Source organism: Panicum virgatum, chromosome 9K (assembly GCF_016808335.1).
Source record: "Panicum virgatum strain AP13 chromosome 9K, P.virgatum_v5, whole genome shotgun sequence".
NCBI classification, from domain to species: Eukaryota; Viridiplantae; Streptophyta; class Magnoliopsida; order Poales; family Poaceae; genus Panicum; species Panicum virgatum.
The window spans coordinates 62,404,626-62,419,235 of NC_053144.1; the positions used below are offsets into that span (position 1 = coordinate 62,404,626).

General features: G+C 51.8%; 1 protein-coding gene and 1 long non-coding RNA gene across 4 annotated transcripts; both read right to left on the minus strand.

The window, feature by feature from the left end:
- Positions 1-1,051: 1,051 nt before the first annotated feature.
- Positions 1,052-6,129, minus strand: LOC120646796 (wall-associated receptor kinase-like 14). 3 transcript variants are annotated; one of them, XM_039923265.1, is made up of 4 exons: positions 5,082-6,121; positions 4,189-4,269; positions 1,723-3,027; positions 1,052-1,544 (listed from the first exon to the last, which is right to left on the minus strand). In XM_039923265.1, exons 1-3 carry the CDS (start codon positions 5,851-5,853, stop codon positions 1,754-1,756), a joined length of 2,127 nt encoding a protein of 708 aa, XP_039779199.1. In that variant the 5' UTR covers positions 5,854-6,121; the 3' UTR covers positions 1,052-1,544; positions 1,723-1,753. The 3 variants fall into 3 exon arrangements, with proteins under 3 accessions (XP_039779199.1, XP_039779198.1, XP_039779200.1); XM_039923264.1 differs by lacking the exon at positions 1,052-1,544 and having other exon boundaries at positions 1,565-3,027; positions 5,082-6,120; XM_039923266.1 differs by lacking the exons at positions 1,052-1,544; positions 4,189-4,269 and having other exon boundaries at positions 1,565-3,027; positions 5,082-6,129.
- Positions 6,130-7,211: 1,082 nt separating this feature from the next.
- On the minus strand, positions 7,212-7,711 carry LOC120648863. The gene is made up of 2 exons (XR_005665107.1): positions 7,599-7,711; positions 7,212-7,463 (listed from the first exon to the last, which is right to left on the minus strand). It is a non-coding gene; the product is annotated as an uncharacterized LOC120648863 (long non-coding RNA).
- Between the last annotated feature and the right edge of the window lie 6,899 nt (positions 7,712-14,610).

Genomic DNA, 14,610 nt, shown 5'->3' on the forward strand with positions numbered 1-14,610 from the left:
TATTTATTCAGCGAAGAAACGGACCCCTTCTCGATTGCGAGGCGGCAACGGAAAAGTAGTGAACAAACAACGTGGCAATTTGGATTTTCCTTTTCTTTTTGTGGACGCGGAAAATTGAATTGAATTTACTAACAAGGCGCGCGACTAAAAGGCATTCTACTGTTCGACGTTGATAGAGACTTGGTCACTTAAAAACGATCTATCTCCAATGGGTTGTCAATTTTTTTTTTTTTTGAATCGAGGCAGACCCCATTTCCATTGTGCACAATGGAAATACAGAAGTTCGAGACAGTACCAAGATAGAGAGAGAGAGAGAGAGAGAGAGAGAGAGAGAGAGAGAGAGAGAGAGAGAGAGAGAGAGAGAGAGAGAGAGAGAGAGAGAGAGAGAGAGAGATGGGAGGCTAGGGACCTAGCGAAGGAACCTTAGCATGCATAACTTTCCTAACTTGATTCAAGCCAGAAAGCCATACAGAGCCTCGGATCGAAACATGCTTAGTTATTACACTTTAACAAGTCTAGAAGCTTAAAGGCCGGGGAAAAAACATCATCCCGTCATAAGTACTGGAGTAGAGGATGGATTGAAGACGCTACACGTTTTCTTCCAGCTTGTTTGCGTCTTTTCGGTCGTCTTCATCACCAGGTGCCTCATCTTCACTTGGTCTCTGATCCACAGACGGTGGAAGGATCAGTCTTGGTGTAGAACGGCCCGGGGTGGCCAGCATCTGACAAGCCAGTGACATCAGAATCCCAACACCCTTCATGATCTGGGATTGTACCTCCTCCTTGTGTAAACTTGCCCAAAAGGTTAAGAAAGTACATGCATGGAAAACAATTTCAGCCGGGTGATGAATCAGCTTATTGTTAAAACAAGCATTGTTTCTAGCTTTCCAAGTGGACCAGCAAATTGCAGCTAGAACATAAGCATGTATCTGAATGCTAGTAGAGATCCAGTTTCGACACCAGTTCCAAAACTGGGCAACTGAATTGGGGATATTAATAGCACCAATGGATTTAGCAACAATACTCCAAACCACTTTGGCTGTAGGACAGGTGAAAAACAAGTGGTTTATGGATTCCATATTGTCACAAAAGCAACAAGAGGGGTTCCCTGGCCATCTTCTTCTCACCGTGTTATCTTTAGTCAAAATTGCCCCTTGTTCGATTAGCCAAAGGAAAATCTTAATCTTGTAAGGTAGCTTTGCTTTCCAGATTCTAGAGAAGGAGTCACCATTATCATCACTGCTGTCATAAGTGGATTTGACAGAAAAACCACCTTTCTGAGACCACTTGAAAAACTTGAAAACTTGAGCACAAATTGAGCAAGAACCATGTAGATGTAGTGCAAGTATACGATGTTGTAGCAGAACCCGAGAAGTGATACTGTCCTGAAGAGTAACGCCTGCAACTTGGTACGTTGAAGCCAGTAGTATTTTTCTTTCGCAACAAATCAGCACCAGCCACCAGTGGAACAGAGTATTGGTACTCCTCGCCCACATGCTGACCGCCATCCATCACATTGCAGCATCTCTGATTCGATCTCATTGCTGCATGCCACCCAGGGAACTAATCACAATGATTTTTTTTTATGAAATTTCGATCTCAATGTTGCAACCGAACTAATATAATCGTCTCTAATTCGATCTCACTGTTCCCACCCAACTAATCATGCACAATGTTTTGTGCAACTAAACTAGTTAGCTGATACGTGTTGAGTACACATACAGGAGTAGATCGAGCAATGTCGTGGTTCAGTTCAGTGCAGGGGGCGACTGCCCAGCAAGCTGTTGGAGGAAGGGGAGCTCCGGTCGCTGAACCACCTCTCCTGCACGGACACGGGAGACTCCGCCACGCCGCCCCTGGCCGCCTCTTGCGCGGCCCTCTCCCTGTCCGTCCGGCTCCTGCCGGCGCCCCACGACGACCGGTCCGTGCCGCGCGTCGACGCCGCGGACGAGCAGATCGACGACGACGTGGACATGTAGGCGTCGTCGTCCGCCGACGGCGCCCACCCGCTGCGCTGTATCTGGTCCAGCTCGTCGGCGACCTCGGCCATGGACGGCCTCATCTCGCTGTGGAACGCCAGGCACCGGAACGCCAGCTCGGCCACCTTGTGGATGGAGGAGAGCGTCCACGCGTCCCGGTGCGGGTCCAGGCACGGGTCCACGATGTCGTCCACGCGGCCCCTGCCGATCCGGTCCACGGCGAGCTGCGCCAGGTTCACATCGCTGGGCGGCCGGGTGAGGTCGACGGCCTTCATGGCAGTGATGATCTCCACGAGCACGACGCCGAAGCTGTAGACGTCGCTCCGGTCGGAGAGGTGGAAGTTCTGGTGGTACTGCGGGTCCACGTACCCCGGCGTGCCCTGCGGCGCCGTGGAGATGTGGGAGGAGTCCCCCAGAGGCGCCTTGCCCAGCCGCGACAGCCCGAAGTCGGCGACCTTGGAGTTGTACTCGTAGTCGAGCAGGATGTTGCTGGACTTGACGTCGCGGTGGTAGATGGGCGGGTCCACCTCCGAGTGCAGGTACGCGATGGCCTTGGCAGTCTCGGCGGCGATGCGGAGGCGCACCGTCCACGGCACCGCGGCGGGGCCGCGCTCCCGCTGCAGGTGCTGCGCCAGCGTGCCGTTGGGCATGAACTCGTACACCAGGATCTGCTGCCCCTGCTCGATGCAGCAGCCGAGGAGGCGGACCAGGTTGCAGTGGCACACGCACGACACCAGCTTCACTTCGTTCATGACGCGCTCGAGCCCGGCGTTGTCGCGCTGCCGGATCCGCTTCACGGCGACGAGGCGGCTGTCGCCGAGCCGCCCGGCGTACACGGTGCCGTAGGCGCCCGTGCCCAGGCGCTTGGCGTCGGAGAAGCCGTCGGTGGCGCGCTCGATCTCGCGGTACGAGTACAGGGGCACGGCGCAGGAGGCCTCGGACAGGAGCCGCTTCGTGCTCCGCTTCGTCCGGATGGACGCCGACCGGCGCTTCAGCAGCTGGTACACCACGCAGGTCACGCCCGTCACAAGGGCACCAAACACGATTCCTGCAAAAAAAAAAAGATTCGTGTTGTGATATACTGATGTTGTGAAAATGCTGCTGACAGCTCGTAGTCGGAAAATGAGGCCCAGCTCAACCTGGGCTGATTTACGGTTAACAGAAAGAGGCCATTCATGGCCCTGCTGATAATTTGGGCCTTTTGCACAAGCAAAGCAGCTAATAGGCCTAATTTTGTAATAGTGTGACGCCCATGACCTATTTCGTACTCAACAGGCCAGGCCGCCTGGCTGAATGTCTCATGGGCTTGACATTATTTTCATTCTGTTCTAAATATATGCAAGCTATTAGTCGTTTTGAATTTTTAGATACGTCGACTTTACTATGCACTTAGATATGATATATACTCCATCCGTTCCAAATTATAAGTCATTCCAAGAATCTTGAAGAGTCAAACCATCTCAAAGTTTGACCAAAATTATAGAGAGAAATATAAAGATTTATGACATCAAATATGTGCACTATAAAAATATAGCTAACAAAGAATCTAATGATACTTAATTGCTATCATAAATGTTATTATCTTGTCCTACTCAAAAAAAATGTTATTATCTTGTCATATAAATATGGTCAAACTTGAAAAACTTTGACTCTCCAAGATTCTTGGAATGACTTATAATTTGGAACGGAGGGAGTATCTACTAAATGCATAGTAAAATTGATGTATCTAAAAAGACAAAACAACTAAAAATTTGGGACGGAGGGAATAATTCTCTATATATATGTATCTAAAAGAAGCTAATTTTCTCAATGTTGGATGTGTTGTTTAATTACAGGAGCCTCCACCTCCATATCTCATGAAATCTGAAGTCTTGGGACTTTTCAGTGAAGTTTGCTACTAATATGCACTGACTTGAGCTCAGGAATTGTTACAGTGTCCATCAGGTCAGGGGGCATGCAAAAAGGTTCCTTGTATGGCACCACCTCCACTAAAATGATCTACAGGACCTGGTATGGGACTGAAGCTAGGTGAAGAGCTACATTTTCTCAAAGACAAGAAAAAAGTTCTGATATGTGGATATGGTGTCGTGCAACTACCATTGCAATGGTAAATAGCAATTCGACCACATTTAGACAAGCTTAGGTATACCGGAGATATTATCTTGAATCACCAGCTATTCAGCTAGTTCTTATGAGCAACTTATATTACCTGCCACAAGAAGGGCGATTTGGATCGTCCTGCCACAGCCTTCTGCTAGGTTTTTTGAAGGATTACACTTGGGAGCTGAAACTGAAACCATTGAATCAAAGTGTGAGATTGAAGTAATGGGCAGAAGCAATGGGCTGGAATCATGCTACACGATATTTTTTCAGTGCTATATAAGGAACCAAATTTTAATCCAATGCTATATAGGGAATTTTCTCGATAACCATCCAACCCTGTGCCATTTACCATCGGGTTTCCCCCTGATATACTAGAGTCCCCAAATCCCTTCATCCCTTGCAGGTGTGCACTAATCCACCAATGATAATCTTTTTTAGCAGCCATTTTTGAAGTAGTACATTATTGAAACAGCATGAGTGTTCATCGACAGTAGTGTAGGCCTTTCAGAAATATACCAACTAGAACGGATGCAGAAATGTTCATCAGCCAATTTTCCCAACAAAAGTTGGGAGGCAGAATCTCTCGTGGTTCGATTACTCAAAAAAAAAACTTCTCGTGGTTTCATTAACCGTGCCTGTGGTAATGGCGGAGCTTAATCGGAGAATGAGGGGCCACCCTTATGCTACAGTAATGAACAGTGTCGAAATCACTGTTCGTCTAGTGTAAAATTTGCAAATCCAGGGCCCCTTTGGCCCTAATGAAGCTCCGCCTAGTGCACGTGGTTTGCTGAGACAACGATAGTTATATGTCGGAGCCAACGGTCCAAGCCATTCTGGTGCCGTGCGCGAGCTGGATGCAGCATTGCGCGGAGTCAACCATTCTAACAACATCGCTAGCTCGCATAATTTGACTGACCAATTCAACCGACGAGGCGACGACGCACGATACCGGGGAACTGATTAAACAGCAATTAATTGAGTAGAGCGCGGCACACTGACCTCTCCGGCAGCCGGTGCCGGCGGCGAAGCCGTCGCCCTCGAACCCCTCCCGGCACTCGCACCGGAACCCCTGCCCAGCGGCCGGCGTGGTGATGGGGGTGCAGTTGGCATTGGGCGCGCATCTGCACGGCCCGCCCATCCACCACTCCAGTTCCATCACGCCCAGCAGGACCGCCGGCGCCGGCGCGTCCCAGTAGCTCGCCGCCGCCGACACCAGTCCTGTGCATTCCGAGCCGAGCGCCCGTATCTTGGTTTCGTTGAAGAAACGGTTGCCTCTGGGCGGCAGCGGCGGCGAGACGCAGCTGAAGTTCTCGGCGTTAGCGCCGTGGAAGCAGTGGGACGAGCTGTTGAGGTAGGTTGCGGGCGAGACGCTGCAGTTGCCGGGGCGCGCGGCGCGGTTGCACGAGCTCACGAGGAGCGTGTTCTGGGGACCGGGCGCGTAGTTGCCCGAGAAGAGCGCCTTGACGGAGGCGTCGAGCCGGCGGGAGCAGTCCGGGGGCAGGGTGAGGACGAGGGCGCGCGCCGTGACGTTGCTCACGAGCAGGCCCAGCTCGCGCGCCCCGAGCCACGCGGCGCCGTTCGCGGCCTGGTCGTTGCACACGAGCTGTATCTCGCAGCCGGGGGAGAAGCCGAACGGGTACCGCACCGTCAAGCCCCCGCAGCTCCGCGCGCAGCTCCCGTTGCCCGCGGCTGCCGCATGCGCCGGCAGAAGCACCCACGGCAGGAGGAGGAGCAGCAGCGCCGCCGCGGCCGCCGCCGCCGCGGTCTGCATCCCCCACCGAAGGAGAAGCTTTTGCTACTACTCCTACTCCTTTGCTGGCCGGCGAGCGGAGCGCCTCATCGCTTCTTTGCTAGTCAAACACGGCAGGATGTTGCGGGCGCGGCGAAGAAGCCGCGCTTGGCTTGGACAGGGCAGGGGCGCGCTTTGCTTGCCGCCGCGGCTGGCTGCTGTCTTTGTTTTTGGGCTCCTTGCCGCAGAATTCCGCATTAAAGCCGGGGCCATTCGGACCAACGACCAACCAACAGCTACCGCTGCTCCTGCGTCCTGCCCCATGGTTTAGTGCTCACGCAGCACATTGCTGGGCCCCATCGCATGTACACCTCTGCTCTGCTAGCCTACATGACTACATCTACATCTACGATCGCTTCGTCTTCTCGGCGTCTTCTTCCTGGGGCCGTGGGCTTGTTTGGCTCCGGGATTTTTTTCAAAAGTCCCTATCACATCAAAAGAAATCTTACTATTTTATACTATTAAATAAAATCTGTTTATAAATATTTTTTGATAGCTGAGTGTTTTTTCGCGAGACGAATCTAATGAGCCTAATTAATCGATAATGGCTACAGTGATGCTACAGTAACCATTCGTTAATCATAAATTAAGATACCTCATTAGATTCGTCTCGCAGTTTAGCCCCAGAGTTCTGCAGTTAGTTTTATAATTAACATTTATTTAATACTTCTAAATACTAAAAAATTCTAGGGACTTAAAAAATCCCTGGAAGCAAACAACACCGTAGTGTCACACTGTCACGTCGGAGGAATGCGGAACCGTCGTCATCTGCCGGCTCGATGGCGCCCGTTCCCACACGGCCCCGTAACCGTAAGGACTCGCCGCCCTTCCCGTCGCGCCCACGGCTCGGCTCGCCTCAGTGCCTCACATCACACGGCTGCTCCGGTGGAGCCGTGTGGAGGTGGGGTGGCCGTGGACCGGCGACCTCGACCGCGTCCGTTCCAGTTCCATCCCACCCTCGCCACACACATGTTGCCCACCAGGCCACCACCACTTGGCACTTGCCAGTCCGCGGCCAACGCACGGAACGGAGCCGACATCATCCATGCCGAGACGACAGCCATGGAAATGGGAGAGAAGAACCGGCAGCAATCGGCAGAGGTTTGGGTTCAAGTGCCTTCCTACGGTCATGTTTCCACCTACTGTGTTGTGCTTACTAGTTACTAAATATTTTATTCTTTTTGAAACACACTCATATAGTTACTCTATTCTGCTGGTTGCCAGCAGTAATATTTTTCTACGTACATTCACCCATACAGGTATACACATGCTATCGACAATTATCTGCTCATAATATAGTAGTTCCAAAATATAAAACAATTATGAAAACAAGCAAGACATGAAGCGATATGGCCATTAGTTTATTCCAAGAAAAGTTCTAAGCACATTGATTCTTTTCCCATATCAAGAAGTTACATTGTTTCAAGGGGCAGAAAGGGAGAATGCCTTCTTGTTGCAGCAGTGTTGTTTGCATTTTTCCCTTGACGGAAAACAGTCACGCTCTACATCCGAACAGCAGTAGATCCCGGGTTTCGTTTCCGGGCAGGGGCATAACACGATCTTGGTGCTATCCATCTGATCAACGGTTTGACCTGCATTCGTATAGGGGCATTATGAGATCACGTAACTGATACAAATCTAAAAAACTCATGCAGAACTTGTCAGAGCCCAATGCAATAACGGTTTCTTCAAGCTTGAATTCACCTGTTTGCCTATGATATACTTACAGTTTGAAGTAAACATGAAGCACCCGAGGATGAGGATCGAAAACATGGCTACCTTGCTTTGTCTCCATCATGTGCTTTCTCGTATTCCTGGCTCTCTGTATGTGTGCGTCTGACAACAGAATTCGTAGGTGGCTTATATAGAGGAGCAAGAGCATCTACTTTTAGAGGCACCACGATTTGATTTATTGCAGGTGCATGCTGGCATATATTTTAAAATTAAATAACTTTCATAGTCCAGATTTTGGTGTTGATGGCATATCTTTAGCAAGAATAAATGATTAAATTAAGATATTTACTTATTATATTCTATAAATATGTCCAACAAATTCTTGTATAAATCGGTGTCTAATTAGGGGTGCTAATTGTTCATGCTCCTCACGATTATTCTTCGATCATTTTAGTGACTATTTTAATTTTAGTATGAGAAGCTAATGATTTTTTTAAATAATATCATTTTAATAGTTAATTACAAAAATAAATGCCAGATTAAAAAATTGCAAATCTAGGCATCTGTCGCCCTTTGGGAAGCCGACAAGGCACCAGTCGGCTCCTAGAGAGCCAATTGGGCCTTATCAGCCATGGAAGAGCCGCCATGTTTGGCACCAAGTCGGCTCTTGTGTGGCCGAGAGGGCTCCTGTCGGCTACTCAAGAGCCAACAGGTGCCTCCGGCCGCGCAAGAGCCAACATGCCTATTTGGGTCAATACACGCAATGGCTCCTATCGGCTCTTCAGTATACGACAGGACCTTTTGGCGCCGACTGCCAGCGACGACGACAGACGAAGGCGGTTAACACCACCACATTGGCAGCCACGTAAGAAGTCAGCCCTTCAGATCTGCAATTCTTTTTATCTTGTATTTATTTTGCGTTTAACTATTAAAACAATATTATTTAAAAAAAGGTTAATTCCTTCTACGGAGAATCAGAATATAGAAGTCATTCATTTTGGAAGGAAAGCTACTGGCGCTGCGGTCAATGTTTCCTGCAATTTATGATAAATTCCTCCTCATATATATTGTTGAGAAAGATGTTGTGTGCAGGCTAAAATGACAAGCCCACTGGACATATCTCTTGTAATAATAAATAATTAACTCAATTTTTTGCTTATTGTTTTTAAAAAATAGCATAGAGGTTTAAATAAAGATATAGGAATAGGGGTTTAAATGTTATTAACTCTATACTAATTATATTAATTTTAAAACATAATTAACTTTAAATTTGAAAATGCATTAAATTATATATATTAATTATATTGATATTCAAATGAAATACTATAAATATGTACCACGATAGATGTTACTAATATCTCGTAGCTTAGGTCGATATGAGCCTATTGCTGCAGCAATAGAGCTAAAACAATTAAGCGGTATAGGTTTAAATAAAAATATAGAAATAGAGGTTTAAATGTTATTAACTCTATACTTTAAAAGTTAGCAGGAGGTTTCGCAAGGCACATTGAATAGTGCTCATGAATTAAAAAAAATCTTAAATCACTTATGCAAAAAGTTTAGGTTGGACTTGATCTCAAGGTTCTATATCTTTATAGAAGATTTTGTAAAACTACGGAGACCCATGCTATATTGTCGCGGGATTTCTAGGGTACCCACAGTCGGGTAGCGGAACGCACCCGCCTATTCCCAGAGAGGGAGTGCTCGGGAAGGTACTAGGCGATTGGGCTAATCTAGCTCTGAGATAGGCACACAAGAACACACGATCTAGAGTGGTTCGGGCCGCCGGAGCGTAATACCCTACGTCCACTGGGAGAGGTTTTGATCTCTGTTGTGTATGAATCTATCCTCTGCCGGGTCTTGGCTCTTACCCAGTCTTGAGTTTTTCTTCTAGCGGGCGCCCCCCCTTTTATAGACCAAGGGGTGCGGATACATAGGACGTTGGGGCCCCGACAAGTGGGCCCAACGTGACTGTGCTGCATACTGCGCAGAGTACTCAAATGGCTACAGTTGTTACGAATCTTTCCTCCGATATGCTTCCATCCCCTGCTGACCCTCTGAGGCTCTGACGAAGAGAGGTCTTCTCTTGTCCCGTCAGCAAGGTGCCCGTTGGGGGAGCGTAGCTTGCGGCGCGACCTGTTGAGGCTATTATGTAGGCGTCATAATGGGTGAAGCCGAGCCGTCGTGTCCATCTGTCATGGCAACCTGACAGGCGCGGCGTGGGCAGCACCATCGGCTCCACTACACGTCTTGGTAATACGCGATCAATAGTGTCCCCTGGTCAAAGAATCGCCTCGGCTTCTGCTATATTAATGCGGACGTCCACCTACCACGATGAATGCAGTGGTAGGTGAACCCTTGTAGACCAAGCGGCCTTATATACGTGTCTGTGCTTGCGGACACGTGGCAGCTCCGGACCTCCCCGGGGCGGGGTGTCAATTCCTTCCCTTAGCGAGGGGTCCGGTTACTATACAAGGGGGTCCGGGACTCCGCGGGGGTCCGGACCTCTATGGGGGGTCCGGAGCCCCCGGCTGTTCGGGCTGAGCGCCTGCTTCTTCCGGAACACGTGGTGCTCCCAGACCTTCCCCAGCCGGGGGACGTGTCCGGGACCGTTGTCATATGAACAGGGCTCCAGATCACAGGGGTCCAGCTATTTGGTTGTAGTTAAGGATAACCACAAGGCTCTTGTCTAGTCACTGCAAAGGGGGTACCCCAGTTCTGGGGTACCGACAGTGGCCCCCGGGCCCACCTCGGGAGAGGTACGAACCCGCGGGTGGGGCCTACTATCGTTATATGTTCCTACACAACTTGATTGCGTTGGTGAGCTCATGTAGAGAGCGGGCGCTCCGGACCCCTGGGACCGGTACACCGGTTGCCAGGTCCAGGTACTAGAGTGCTCTCCTCAGGGCGACGAAGGTGTAGGCTTAGGGTGCGGAACCAAGCTAAGCAGCTATACAGACTTCGGATCGCTCAGGGAGCAAACATTCTTCCCGGACCCGGCTCTTGGCGACCGCGGCGAGCGGTCTCCGCCGGAGCGGGCCACCGGAGTGGACTTGAGTCGACCGTGGCGAGCGGTCTCCGCCGGAGCGGGCCACCGGAGTGGACTTGAGTTGACCGTGGTGAGCGGTCTCCGCCGGAGCGGGCCACCGGAGTGGACTTGAGACGACCGTGGCGAGCGGTCTCCGCCGGAGCGGGCCACCGGATTGGACTTGAGTCGACCGTGGCGAGCGGTCTCCGCCGGAGCGGGCCACCGGAGTGGACTTGAGACGACCGTGGCGAGCGGTCTCCGCCGGAGCGGGCCACCGGATTGGACTTGAGTCGACCGTGGCGAGCGGTCTCCGCCGGAGCGGGCCACCGGAGTGGACTTGAGACGACCGTGGCGAGCGGTCTCCGCCGGAGCGGGCCACCGGAGTGGACTTGAGACGACCGTGGCGAGCGGTCTCCGCCGGAGCGTGCCACCGAAGTGGACTTGAGTTGACCGTGGCGAGCGATCTCCGCCGGAGCGGGCCACCGGAGTGGACTTGGAGCGTTGCTGACAATCCCATGAATTACGCCACCGGACCTCGCAGCAAGGTGTAGGAAACCAGGCCTTGTACTAGAAAGGAGCCCATAACCTCTAGGGACAGCAGCCTCGGATACTGGGGAACTCGTAACAGGGCAGTGAAGTACGTAGGCTTAGGGTACATTACCAGGCTAAGCTACGCGGAGCTTCTCTACCCCAGGATACGGCACCACTTCTCCTGAGGAGGTCCCTAGGGGTCCGAACTGCCTTCCAGCTAGAAGGGGTGTCCCCACCTGACCACAAGCTAGCAGCTCAATTTGGATTGTTAGCAACAAAGAAAAGACTCCGTGAAGGAGAAAGAAACATGCAGGTTGAACGAACAAGTGCTATTAGGTTAAAGTAAAGATAGGATTGAGGAAGCAAATCTCCTTTATTGCTTGACTCGTGGTGTACATCAGAGGTCGGGATTACGAGGGCGGACCTCTACCGCTCTGGACCACTTGCTGGTGTCGCCTATTTGTGCGATGAAGCCAGAGATCGGGTTTACAAGGGCGGACCTTTACCGCTCTGGACCACACGTAGGCACCAAATCATTACAAAGGAGAAACACACTCAAACCTATCTAGTGATAACCTACAGCCGTCGCCTCGTAAGGCGTGCATGTTGCTGGTCGTAGTGGAGCTGCCATCTTGGGGGCTCTCCTGAGTCGTTGGGGTGATGGTGCCCTGGACGTGCTTGTACAGCATCATCCAGCATCACCTCGGGAGCTCGGGGGACCACTCCTTGCCTAAGAGCTGTCATATGCTTAGGTAGCATGAGACAAATTCTTTGGCTTTGAATGGGAGTGGCCCCCCTGCCGTCGCTGTCTGCCGATGGAAGCCAGCCTGATGGCCGCTCATAGTGAGCCGAAGCTAGTTCGACGCCCTTGCGCAACAGAAGGACCGGTGCGAAGCACGGAGAGGTACGGTCGTTCGCCGGCTTGTCCTTGGTGCTAGCGCCAGGGGCCCCCGCGCCTGGTGGCGGGGCCCTGTCTGCAGCAGCACCAAGCACCTCGGGTGGTGCTGGCGATGACGCGACGACACGGCCAACTTCCTCCGGGATGGCCGTTGGCTCCAGGCTCCATGTTGAGAGAAAGCCTTGAGCCGACGCCATGCCACCGCAGAGGAAGCGTGGCCGTTGCTTGAGAGAAAACCTTGAGCCGACACTTGGATGGCGCGGGGCGACACGCAACAGGCGTCGCCCCCGCGCACCACCGTGCCGGCTCTGAGGCGTCGCAGTGGCGACGCACAGCAGGCGCCGCTGCCGTGCACCGCCGCACCGAGGGCGCTGGTGCCTCAGCGCAGTGACATGCGGCGTAGGTGCCGCCATGCCTCTCTTCATCTTCTCGCTGCTGTTGCAGAGGATGAGCTCAGCCTTAAAAGCTTGGAGATCTAGCCAACGCCTGCATCCTCCCCACGGACGGCGCCAAATGTCGCGGGATTTCTAGGGTACCCACAGCCGGGTAGCGGAACGCACCCGCCTATTTCCAGAGAGGGAGTGCTCGGGAAGGTATTAGGCGATTGGGCTAATTAGGCGATTGGGCTAATCTAGCTCTGAGATAGGCACACAAGAACACACGATCTAGAGTGGTTCGGGCCACCGGAGCATAATACCCTACGTCTACTAGGAGAGGTTTTGATCTCTGTTGTGTATGAATCTATCCTCTGTCGGGTATTGGCTCTTACCCAGCCTTGAGTTTTTCTTCTAGCGGGCGCCCCCCTTTTATAGACCAAGGGGTGCGGATACATAAGACGTTGGGGCCCCGACAAGTGGGCCCAACGTGACTGTGCTGCATACTGCGTAGAGTACTCAAATGGCTACAGTGTTACGAATCTTTCCTCCGATATGCTTCCATCCCCTGCTGACCCTCTGAGGCTCTGACGAAGGGAGGTCTTCTCTTGTCCCGTCAGCAAGGTGCCCGTTGGGGGAGCGTAGCTTGCGGCGCGACCTGTTGAGGCTATTATGTAGGCGTCATAATGGGTGAAGCCGAGCCGTCGTGTCCATCTGTCATGGCAACCTGACAGGCGCGGCGTGGGCGGCGCCATCGGCTCCACTACACGTCTTGGTAATACGCGATCAATAGTGTCCCCTGGTCAAAGAATCGCCTCGGCTTCTGCTATATTAATGCGGACGTCCACCTACCGCGATGAATGCAGTGGTAGGTGAACCCTTGTAGACCAAGCGGCCTTATATACGTGTCTGTGCTTGCGGACACGTGGCAGCTTCGGACCTCCCCGGGGCGGGGTGTCAATTCCTTCACTTAGCGAGGGGTCCGGTTACTATACAAGGTGGTCCGGTACCCCATGGGGGGTCCGGGACTCCGCGGGGGTCCGGACCTCTACGGGGGTCCGGAGCCCCCGGCTGTTCGGGCTGAGCGCCTGCTTCTTCCGGAACACGTGGTGCTCCCAGACCTTCCCCAGTCGGGGGACGTGTCCGGGACCGTTGTCATGTGAACAGGGCTCCAGATCACAGGGGTCCGGCTATTTGGTTGTAGTTAAGGATAACCACAAGGCTGCAAAGGGGGTACCCCAGTTCTGGGGTACCAACATATATGATTTTGTTTTAGATTTTTCTTAGGGACCTATTTGCAACGCCTCTTCCAACTCCGCGAGGTCGCGCGCGCCGCGAGGCCCGGTGAAGGCCGAGACGGCCTCCCACACCATGAGGTCGGCCATGGCAAGTGGTTCCAGACCTTGGAGGGGGGGGGGGATGGAGCAGAACGAGGACCAGAGGGGGAGGCGCAGAGCGCGCGCTAGATGTCGAGAGACAAGGTCTGACAGGCTATGCCCAACCGCTGTACAATAATGGAGGAGGAAGCGCTGACGGCGGGTGGACGCGCTCGGTCGGGGGGCTCACGGTGAGAGGCCAACCGTACTAATTTATTTAAATTTTTGCTCAAATTTAAAATTTTCAGTGCAAATTTGGGAACCAAGGGGCAGGCCCCTGGCTACGCCCCTGCTCCTTAGCGAGCCGCAACTCTTCCCATGGGGCTGAGGCGGCGGCGGGGCAGACGCACTTGGCCGTGGCAGCGGCGACGTATGCAAAAGGAAAGTAACTCGCTTAATTGAGGGCGTGCGCTGCAGTGTACGCGATGTGGGTATGTAGAAGACTGGGTGGAAAAAATATGAGTTTTGGGTGGACACATTTTTCTTTTTTATTGATCTACACCCTCTTTCATCAAACTTTTAGGCTATCAAGTGGGGCCTCCGTGAGGATAAGGCAGACCTAATTTTGGTAGGAAAGATTTTAATTCTTTCAATTTTTATAGTATATATACTCCCTCCGTCCTCAAATATAAGGCGGAGTTTTTAAGACAGATTATGCCTGTGTAGAAAAGACTCTCCTACCCCTAATTATTAAGCATTGGTACTCTATTTGGGTAATTAAATATATGCTAATTAAAGTAGTATGCCATTTCTCGTGCACCTCCACCGCATACATCCCCCCAGGCTGCGTGTACGTCTTTCTATTGGGAAAGATTCAGAAGCGATGCACAATTAAAATGGTTGAGTCCACTCTCAACC

Bases quoted from the DNA above. Each gene is read 5' to 3' on its own strand.
- LOC120646796 (XM_039923265.1), bottom strand. From the start codon at position 5,853: ATGCAGACCGCGGCGGCGGCGGCCGCGGCGGCGCTGCTGCTCCTCCTC. The intron at 4,270-5,081 runs GTCAGTGTGCCG...CAATGGTTTCAG, and splicing joins CGGCACCGGCTGCCGGAGAG to TTTCAGCTCCCAAGTGTAAT. The intron at 3,028-4,188 runs GTAATATAAGTT...TTTTTTTTGCAG, and splicing joins AATCGCCCTTCTTGTGGCAG to GAATCGTGTTTGGTGCCCTT.